Source organism: Micromesistius poutassou (assembly GCF_964030765.1).
Source record: "Micromesistius poutassou genome assembly, contig: SCAFFOLD_4394, whole genome shotgun sequence".
In the NCBI taxonomy this organism is placed as follows: Eukaryota; Metazoa; Chordata; class Actinopteri; order Gadiformes; family Gadidae; genus Micromesistius; species Micromesistius poutassou.
In genome coordinates this window covers 2501-13476 of record NW_028179958.1, presented here as the reverse complement: position 1 = coordinate 13476, position 10976 = coordinate 2501, and the positions used below count along the sequence as shown (strand labels likewise).

Sequence of the window (10976 nt, the reverse complement as noted above, 5' to 3'; positions counted from 1 at the left end):
CAGAAAACATTGAATACAGTCTAATGGTCACAATGCTTCTTATTCTGACACAAACTCAATGCGTAAACAGCCCCGCTGGCCCATGGACCAACAGGCACACTGCCATCGTGTGGTCATAAATGGAAAAACAACAACAACAACGAATCACAACACATATCTGCTCCTGAAATGTAATCCAACACTAATATGTATTACAAATAAGATATAGAGACGCTGAATACTCACAGGTGCATCATGTCTTCTACTCTTTGTTATTTTCACTTCGAAAAAAATAGACCTGCCAAGCCACAGGCCCCTTGCCACACCACGGTCCCTTGCAGGCCCCGGCTCAGGCGCTGCAGCTGGATGCAAATCCTGGCCCCGTACACAATACTGGTCAGAACAGGCCACCGTAGGGGCGGGAAGGGGAGGGCTGAGGGGGTGGTATTCAGTGGGCTGCAATCTGCAACCTCACCGCTAGGTGCTGCTAAAGTCACACTGGACATTAAAATGGGTGTTTTTGTGGTTTAATGAGGGAATTATTGTGTTAAGAAACAAAAAGTAATCACGTTTATTTGATTTAACTTCTGAAAACTTTTGATATCATGTGTAAAACAAAACTGTTAAACCTTGGTGGTGGATTCGGCCGTGTGTGTGTGTGTGTGTGTGTGTGTGTGTGTGTGTGTGTGTGTGTGTGTGTGTGTGTGTGTGTGTGTCTGTCTGTGTCTGTCTGTCTGTCTGTCTGTCTGTCTGTGTGTTTTATCATGGTGATGCCTAATACGGTCATTGATTATTTGCTGTAAGAACGACATTGGTGAATAATTAGAAGTTCTAATGTCCATTGTGTTCTTTTGAGTGTTCCTTTTCATGCCCTGATTCATTGTGATGCTACTATTGCGCAACAATGTCTGTTTCGGTACATTTAGGGGGGAGGGGTCGCGCTTTGGTGCCGCTATTTAATCATTTTTATGTCGTCGCCATAAACGGCTGACGTTATTTATTCTGATCCCAGGGCGGGACGTTTCAGAATGACTACCAATCAGCTGTCCACGCTCATCGTCATCTGTATTGTGATTGGTGGCTGTGTTTGTGCGCCGTTATTAAGCAGGTACAGGTACACACGTCACTGTCTCCTGTACGTTCATCATCATTGCCTTTGAATTAGGCCTACCTTAATTAATAAATGCTAATAATTACTTTAAATTGTGTCCTCTTGTAGCAGCAGCCTGGAGGAGACCGATGAGATGGTTCAACTGTTTGATCCCGGCCTGATCAAAGAGCACGTCGCTATATTTGATGGTAAGACGTCTAGTGGACTTAGCAACCCGACCGGGTTTATGATTCAAACGCAGTCCATAATAACACAGTATTCACCAGAATACAATTATTGATTGGTGATTGAGACATTTAGATTCATTGTTTGCGTTTGTTTTAGATTACGGCGAGAGACCCGGTGCTGATTGGCTACAACACGACTTCATGCATCTCGATGAACAACAGCGCCATCTAGAGGAATATTACTTTTAAGCATCAGTGCAGAAACGCTGTTTGGCCTGCAGGTCAATTTCAGTAAAAAAAAAATGCACTAAGAAATTTGGGCATGACCTTTTCTCTTAATGTGTGTTCAAGTGTTTGTCCGCCTTTGTCTGTGAGTTTGAGCATCAACACCAACAAATAAATAACAGGACACAAAGGAGTTCTGCATTAAAGTTTTTAAATAAAGAATAATTCACACCTAAAAAAATGTCAAAATAAGATATCTTCCACATACTACATATTGAATCCATACATTGTCATATTTGTAATTACAGTTATTAAATTATGTATTTATATATGGCATATCTGTACACCCCGTTAATACTGTACAGTACTTTTCCTCCACACTCGCCTGATTTGCTTTTGATAAAGGGAATTGATAATGGGGAGATCTGGTATCGAACTCACCAACTGAAGTTTTCATTTTGTGAAAAAAAGGTTAGTTGACGACTGGTGATTATAATTAACCAAAAAAGTACCGCAACGTTCATCCACACTGACACACACCTCACCTTTCATAATAAATTAACCTAATCTTCTCATCTTTCAACAATTCAAAGTAATAAAAGTCTTAACAATGTTCATTAGGTCACGATATTTGTATGGTAAGATGAACAGGCACTATAGTAAGAATCCAATGACAGAGGTATCTCCCCTCTCGCTTTAGCACCTCAAGGCTAACTCGCTATAATTTGCTATCATCTTCAAACGTCCACGCCGCTGACAGCATGTACATCATTACCAATTGTTCAGACTTTGACTACGCCACCATCTGTGGTGTTACACTGTGATGGAGGGTTGTGTAAATCAACATTAATCATACACCAGAGAGCATTATCCGCGAATAGACTAAACTGAGAACTAGCATTATTTCAGTAGATTTTACCCCGCAGATTCCCTGAATTACTCAAAAAAGAGAGGGAACAGACGAAGGAAGGCTTTACTGTTACTAAGCAAATTATGTACGTCTATTAGCTCAGCTTCGTAATACGACTGATAGAAGCTGCCAGAAAGGCATTAGTCCACGACCTGTTGGCATCATTATTAAGTCTAGTCTCACGGCGTGCTAGTTCCCATGTTGTGTCGTAGCCTGGAGCCCCACCCCCTGGGGACCACAGGCCACGCCCCTGCCCCCCCCCTGTGGTCCACAGGGACTCTGGGCGCCAGGCTCAGGGAGTTAGTTGCCATGTTTTTGTCCGTCACCGACCTTTTGTTTTTGCTTTTCCTCCTTCCAACGTAAAGCTTCAACCTTTTTACTCGAGGAGTAACAACATCACACCACCGCACATCTGCGCTTATCCGCCCAAATACCACAATCAAGAACGCAACCCCCTTTTAAGCCCATTCCCTGCCCACCACCCCCCTGAGGGGGAGCCAGCGTGAAGGCAGACCTCCACCAGCCTAGTGAGACCATCCACATATTTTCACAATGGACATTGTCCTGGACTTGGTTGGATAGGTGTTGCTTTCTAATTATGGACCTGCAATATGGTTTATATGGACCTGCGATATGTAAACTCCAGCCAATCAGAGTGCCTTCTCTTGCTCTCTTCTCCCTTGAAGAATCCAGGAAGGAACTCAAAAACCCTCTCATCTGTCAGTTGCTTTTCCTTCTATTTCAGAAAGAAACTGTTCAGATTGCTACACTTCTCTTTGGCCCTGCCTTAATTTTTTTACTTGGCAGTCTGTGGCACTCCTTGGTTGTCATGAACTGAAAGTCCCTCCCCCTTGCAGTGATTCGTCCTATCACTTTGTAATTTCTGGAAGAGGCTTTCAACTGGAGGTCAGACTGACCTGCAAAGAGAAAGAATGTGAAGTCGCAATATGGGGTTGGTCTCACGAGACTAGTCTTCTCCTGTGAACTCCCCTGGGTTTGTTTGACCTACAGAGGCTGGGCTGGATGCTAACCAGCACCAGGGCCACCACTCTGGCACTATGCTGGTTGTGCTTTATTCTGTGTGGACGAGCATGGCCTCCCCCTTATGGATTCCAATTTACACACACAGATATCTTCATAGTTGCTCCTTCTTTTAAAAGGATTTTGTTGTCAAACGCTGTTCCTCGTGGCTTCTTGTTCCCCTTTCCGAGATGTCTTCCGGTAAAGTAAACTGTTACGATTCTGCTTCAGTGTTTGTTCCTTCATGCAAAAGGTCTATTTTAGGACGTGGGGTCACATGGTGCACTGTACAGGGAGGCGTAGCTCAGCTACTCTAGATAGATGTCCTCTGTCGGGCACGACACCTCCACAAACTGTTTGTAGTACAACTGGAAGGCTTTCCTGCAGAGATAGGAGACACAGAGAGAGGTTGTTATTGGTGGTGGTGCTGGTGGTGGTGGAAGTCATGGAGGTGGAGCAGAATTCTCGAGGTGGGGTTTGAGGTGTTGGAGGTTGAAGTCTGTGGTAGTGATGCTGGTGATGGAATTTGTGATGGTGGTGATGATGTAGGTGGATCAGTATTCTGGCGGTGGGGGATGAGGAGGTGGTGGTGGTCAGAGTTTGTGTTGGTGATGCTGGTGATGGACTTTGTGATGCTGATGATGGTTGTGGTGGTGGTGGTGATGATGGTGGTGGTGTTGGTGTTGGAGGAGGTCATGGTGGAACTAGCTAGAGTGGAGGTTGGGGGGAGGTGGTGGTCGACTCACCCTACTGACTCAGCCAGGGGTTTGGTGGAGTTCTCCGAGACAAACACGTGGCAGGCGAACCTCTGGTCGGCCGGGTGCTTGGTAATGAAGCCAAAATACCTGTAGGGAACACAACCGTCCAATCAAATCACTTCCATTGATACTCTATTCAACCTGGTGGCCAATCATAGACGAGAGAAGAACCCTGTTTGAGACCAGCTCACAGATAATAACCCAACACACAGTCGGTGATAAAAGAACAGAAAAATCCTAGCAAAATGTAGAAACAGAAAACAAGAGGGGTATTGTATTAAGAATGTTAGTATGAACTCAATTCTTTCTCACACAATTGTGTGGTAGGCTACTTAAGACGCACAAACGTTGCTTGAATCAAAACACGATGTCACCCTCTTCACTGATTACCTCACTCCCTATCCTTGTGTTTCTCGCATCTCTCACATCTCACCTGTCCCTCATTAACATTCAGCTCCTAGTGTATTTAGTCAGCATTTCCCTTCCTCTGCGCCAGTTGGTCTTTGTTCTTTGTATCAAGCGTCCTAGCCTCTTCCTGCCCGTTTACTCCCGACTACGGCTTTGTCTTCTTCCTGCCAGATTGTTTGCCTAATCTGCAACTGATGACCTGTGTAATGACCCGTTACGCCTTTTCCTTCCCCCTGCTAGATTGTTTGCCTTGATCGTCATCTGATCTGATTTCCTGTGTACCGACCTATTATCTGGTAAAAACCAATCCTTCTACCCAGACTTTGGCCTGCCGAGTCATGCTATTGAGTCCTATTCCCCCCTTTGCTTTGCGGTACACAGGAGCCCCAGCCAATAAGAGAGAGTGCGTGAGTGCAGATGAAAGCCTCAGATGAAAGGCTCTGCTTCACTCACTTGCTGTTTTTCGGATGAAAGCCGCAGAATGAGACGTTCTTCAGCTGGAAAAAGTGGCTGCACTCATGGCTCTGCAAACAGGAAGTAAAGAAGTCAGCGACACTGAATAGCTGATTTATTAAACATTGGACTTGTAGATGATCTTGCATTTACTGCAAAATAGAAAATTATTCAAATATAATTATATTTCAATGATTGAGAAAATCCCTCATCCTAGTTCTTATGAAAAAGAGATCAATATCATTGTGACTGCCATTAATATTTAAATGCCAAATATTAACTTCCAGTTGGAATTCTGTTTGCCGTCTTTATCTGCAGTAACCTGTTGTTGCCACATGGGGGTGAAGTTCCAATAGAATAAACAGGGTTTTGTCAGAAGCTACTGAAGAGGGCTGTGATTTAAGCAACCCTCAATTGCAGTTCTGTATGTGGTTCACTCATGAGAGAGAGAGGGGTCTGTAGATATGTTACCTGGTCACAAGCATAGTAGTCATCCTGGACCACCAGCTTGATGCCTTTGACGTCGATCTCCAGGATGCACGATGAGGGTGGGTTGTACTGAACGGTCATCCTCCTATTGGTGGCGATCTGGTGTCAGTCAAACCAGAGGACGAGGGATGCAGCGTTAAGGTCATACACAGAACAAACTCCACCAATGACTTTCTTCACGATTTACCTTTAGAAAGATATTTGGCTAGACACGCGTTCACACACACACACACACACACACACACACACACAAAAACACCACCCAGACAGACAGACAAACTCTGCACAAACTCTGTACAGCACAAATTCTAACACACACACACCCCTACACACACACACACATGCACACACACACACACACACACGCACGCACGCACACACGCACACACGCATGCTCGCACACACGCGCACACAGCGTGCGTGCGTGCCCCCGCCCCATACCTTCTGCATGGCTGCACACAGCACATCGTTCCCTTTGTGATACGGCACTTGGACTGAGCCCAGGAATTTCATCCGGTATCTGTCCACCCATTCGCTGCTCTTCGCTGCAAACAAACAAGTCCAGCCAGCCATGAGCTCACCGACGCCACAACACACACAATGTAGTTTACTAGAATAACGTGAGATATATACTAACGAATATAACTCCAACAGGGGACAATGCGAGGCTTTTCTAAATTAAATAATAGCTTCCCTTTGCAAGGGGAAGTGTGTATCCAGACATCGTCTTAGTGCTCGTCTTCATTTATACGTTGTAGTCTTATTTCTTAGAATTTCATCCAGTGAGATTTACGGCAACTGTTCACTGTTGCCGTTATTACTGTTTATTACCCACCCTCCTGCCCCTCTCTAGAAAGTGTTAGATAAGTACGATTCAAGAGCCATCATCTGAGTGTTATTTGTTAGAAATGCTCTGTGACAATACTGTTTTTCAGTGTACCGCGTGCCTGCCGTTGTATGACGTATGACGGTTTACATATCACATACATATCACATACATATTATATATCATATAACAAGTGGATTTTAATAAGTATATGTCTATAGTGCACAGTCCACACAGTGCTGATTTGAAACCTTTAGAGGCACAGTTTTATCAGTGCTGACCGTGTTTGTGTGAAACCCTCCCACAAAACTCACGCTCCTCTGCTATCAGACAAGCGATCAGTCTGATGAGTGAGACTAATTTAAAATACTAATACTAATACTACTACTAATAATGATACTACTACTCCCAGTATCCAGGTGGCCCGGCGCCGCCGTGAGGGTACCCAGCGTGCGTCTCTCTACCTGGGGAGCTCTCGCTCTCGGTCTCCTCCTTGGCCACCTCCACGGCGTAGTAGGAGGGGAAGATCCCTCGGCTGCCGGTGCGCATGTTGTAGCCCTCGTACCAGAAGTCCTCCGCCTGCACCTCCACCAGCAAGGGGTCCTCCACCTCCAGCTCCAGCTCGTCAGCGTGGCGCGGGACGAACCTGGGGGAGAGAGGGAGAGAGAGAGAGAGAGAGAGAGTTATGGGAGTACGAGTCGATTCTATTCATGAAGGGCAAACAAGAAGCAGGATCATGTTTTGAATGCAAGAGGGTCACCTGACCTGATATTGATGCATAGTATTACCTGTAGGTTCGATAATCAGACTCAAACTAGATTATTCACTTGTTTATTTCAAGCTTCATATCCCGAAACAATTTAGGGAATATATCACCCAGGCAATTATAATTGATATTCTGACTACAAAGTATATTTTTATTTACAAATTTTCCACCATGAATGATCAAAAGACAGAATCAAACTAAATAGAACAATAGACAGTACACTAAAATAGACTCAATAGACACTACACTACCAGACCCTACTTTTAAAACCGTGCTATGAAGCTGTTCATTCCCTCTCCCGCAGACTGCCTCCCTGCCACGCAGCCATCAGCCTGAGGACTGGCATGGCGGCAGCATCAGTACCACTGGGCCAACTGGAGTGTGACGGTTACCAGGGCAACATGCAGACAGAGATGGTCGGAGATGGTCGGAATCGGATTTGGGGCATGAGAGAGGAAACTGTACAACAATCTCAAATGGATGGACGTGAACGGATTGAAGTGAGATTCAGTGATGATTAGCAGAGATGATGCTAAGGGCGTTTCCTGTAGAGCTGGGAGCTCACCTGTAGACTGCTCTGTGACTCTGGTCCCTCTCCTCTCCGTTGATCACACAGGAAAACAAACCGAAGGACTCCGCACCTGGGGAGGGAGGGGAGGGAGGGGAGGGAGAGGAGGGAGAGGATGAGGCAGGAGCAGGAAAATTAGTAGATTAGTTTCATTACACTTTGAATTACACATTACAGTTACCACACTGCCTAAGAGCATGCAGTCGTGTACTACTGCATGTTGTTTTTTCGTAGTTATCCCTTTCTAGTACACTACTGCAGGTTGTTTTTCGAAGTCACCCCTTGCTAGTACACTTCTACATGTTGCCAGGCTGCCTTACAATAGGCAGTCGTGTACTTCTGCATGTTGTGTACTTCTGTGCACGTCTGCATGCAGTAGTGTACTAGCAAGGGGTGACTTCGAAAAATCCAACCAGCCAAGGCTTATCGCAGATCAACACAACGCCCCAACGAGGGACAATTATCTGCATTCTGGCACACAGATTGAGAAGCCATTCGTCAGCCTTTAACGGGGAACAGTAGAAAGTGATGACCGTGTATCACGTTCGGCCCCTGGAGAAGCTTCCTCGGCTGGTTTAGCAGAATGATTAATAAAACAGCCAACTTTCGCTGTTTTCTGACTGTGTGTTGCACCCTGGGCTCTGGAACGCAGCGGATTGGGTGTCGCTGAGGGGTAAACACAGGTGTACCTCGTTCTGTTAATTATTGATCGGTGCCGTGGAAACGTGCCAGCGGCCCGGTGTTGACGATGCAGAGGTAATTAACAGATCTCGTCTACACTAGCGAACAGACACATACAGTATATACAACACAATGAGGTGCACCTGTGTTTATGCTCGATGGGAATGTACTAGCAGCCTTTCATTTCACACACAGAACTACAGGTGGGTACGTCTGTAGTCCCATGGTCAGCAGGGATACGTTCCATAGGGATGTAGGGTATCAGATGACCGTACCCGGGTTGGGACAATCACAACCGTTTGTCTAACACAGCGAGGGTTTGTTACAATGATGAGGAGGAGTGCCCCTATGGGAGGCCTTTTTCATGAACTACCAAGATGGCTGCCACCCATCTGTCACACATTTTGTTGCTTGGTCGGTTGTAGGTCTATCAAATTGCATCGAGGGGCATTTTTGTCTGCGCCTGTTAATAACGACGCTTGGAAATCTAAAATGAGTTCCAGACTAATGCGTACGTGTAATGTAACGTGTTTCTGAGTTGGTCGGGTGATTTCAAGCTAGAGAATATTATATCTATCTTGGCATCTCCTCTAAGGCCTCTGACCTCACGAAAGCATGAGAACCCAAAACTTTGCAGTGGACAAATTGGAACACATGGACTGAATAAAGTGGGAAAATAACCAAGAGGTAAAGTGCCTAATTGTCCTACATGACATGACAATGGTTAAAGACCTGAAAGAACTACGATGCAGAATCAAACTCACAACCCCCCGTGTGATGCTGCGTCAGCGACTTACTGGAGGAGCGAGAGCGTCCGTTCATGAAGACGTTCAGGAACTTCTTGGAGAAGTGGAGGTCGCCGTCGGGGGTGGACTCGTCCGAGAGGCAGGCAGTGGCCTCCCTCCTCGCCCCTCCCTCGCCCCCTCCAGCCGCCACCCCCTCCTCGCACTCCTCCCCCTCCTCCTCCTCCTCCTCCTCCTCGCCGTACTCCCCCAGGGCCGACTCGTAGGGCGAGGACACGCAGTTGTCGTAGACGGTGGCAGAGTCGCTGTCGTCGCTGTAGCCGTGGTAACAGTGGCGCAGGCTGACCAGCTCCAGCTGCGCGTGCTCGTCCACCACCAGCGTGTACTTGACCGAGTCGTACGACAGCCCGCTGGCCTCCGAGCTCATGGAAGTCCTGGGCGGGGGCGCGGCCTTCCCTCTGCCGGCTCCGCCTCCCTTCTCCCCCGCCTCCCCGCCCTTCCTCCTCCGGCGCCGCCGGCCATCCATCATCACGCGGTCCACGTCCTCGTCCTCGCCCGTGCCGTAGTTGTCGTCGCTGGCATCCACGTACTCCACGCCGACGCCCGTCCCCCGCAGCACCGCCATGGCGCCCCAGCCGGCCCCGCCCGGCTCCGCCCCCGCGGGGGCGGGGGTGTGTCCGGGCGGGGGCGTGATCAGGGCCTCCACGCAGGAGGCGTACGACGGCGGCGGGATGTACACCTCGTCGTCCTCGTACTGGTCCTCCTCCTCCTCCTCCTCCTCGTCGTGGTGACGTAGGGCGCTGCGGTCGCCGTGGCGATCCAGGTCGTCCTCCTCGTGGATGGAGGGGTTGGTCCGGTCCGGGAGGGGCTGGTAGGGGGGCGGGCCCTCGGTGTCGGAGCTGACGGACATGCGGACCTGCTCCGCCTGCTGCGACAGGAAGGGCCGCTCCTTGTCGGCGGGGGGGTCCAGGGCGTCGGCTGAGCGCTGCACGGGCGTCAGGTAGATCTCCTCGGTGGGCTCCAGCCGCACGTCCGCCGTGTGGTAGCGGATCCTCTCCCGGTGGGGGGCCCCCGCCACGTCGGCCGCCCGGCCCGTCCCGGCCGGGTGCAGGGGTCCGGGGGTGTAGTTCTGCGGCGGCGGGGGCGGCGCCGGGGGCTTCTTCTGCTGGGCCTTGCCGTGCCTGCAGGGGGCGTCGGTGGAGGTGCCGCGGTCCTTGGTCTGGGCGCCGCCGCCCTGCATCTTGTCCTCGTCACTCAGGCAGCTGTGCTCATGGGGGGGGCTGACCTCGCCTGGGGGAGGGGGGGCAGGAGGCAGGGGTGGGGGTGGTGGAGGGGGGGCGGGGGGCACAAGAAGCAGCAGACACGCAAGCAAAGCCAGGAGCACGTGCACGGACGCGGCGGCGAGACACGCCCGCAGAGAGCACAGGGCCAGGGAGACGCACAGCGAGCGCACGTACACACGCACGCACACACGCACACACGCGACACACACGCAAACGCAGAAGCGGGCGGGGGGGGTGGACATGGCAGCACACACACATGCGTGCGCGCGCACACACACACACGAAGAAACAGGACAACAGGATGGTGAGGTTGGAGGGAGATTCGGAGAGGCACCCAAAACAAACGCCGAGAATGAAGGGCAGGGAGAGGCACACAGAAAGGAGGACGATAGCACATGGACATTAGGTCACCCACCGCAGGATTAACGGCTAAGTCCATATTACTCAACATATTCAGATGCTGTCCTATGATGTAATCCATCGCCATGTGTACGAGGGGGGCGCACGATGTGGGGACATCTGCGCCCTGATTATACTTGAATATCCCCCCATTTCAGCACATCTTTGTATATTTCAAGGTATTTACAGC

At 49.2% G+C, this 10976-nt stretch overlaps 1 protein-coding gene across 1 annotated transcript in view; it reads right to left on the bottom strand.

Annotated features, from left to right (window-relative positions):
* Window positions 1–1748: 1748 nt before the first annotated feature.
* LOC311371260 (C-Jun-amino-terminal kinase-interacting protein 1-like) overlaps window positions 1749–10976 on the bottom strand; it is a gene marked incomplete at its 5' end in the record, with an annotated part of 9937 nt that continues 709 nt past the window's right edge. The window contains 8 exons of the mRNA XM_084489427.1: window positions 1749–3793; window positions 4159–4257; window positions 5032–5102; window positions 5503–5619; window positions 5962–6065; window positions 6811–6992; window positions 7678–7753; window positions 9159–10394. Coding sequence (XP_084345553.1) covers window positions 3721–3793; window positions 4159–4257; window positions 5032–5102; window positions 5503–5619; window positions 5962–6065; window positions 6811–6992; window positions 7678–7753; window positions 9159–10394 — 1958 coding nt within the window. The remainder of the gene's footprint in view (window positions 3794–4158; window positions 4258–5031; window positions 5103–5502; window positions 5620–5961; window positions 6066–6810; window positions 6993–7677; window positions 7754–9158; window positions 10395–10976) is intronic.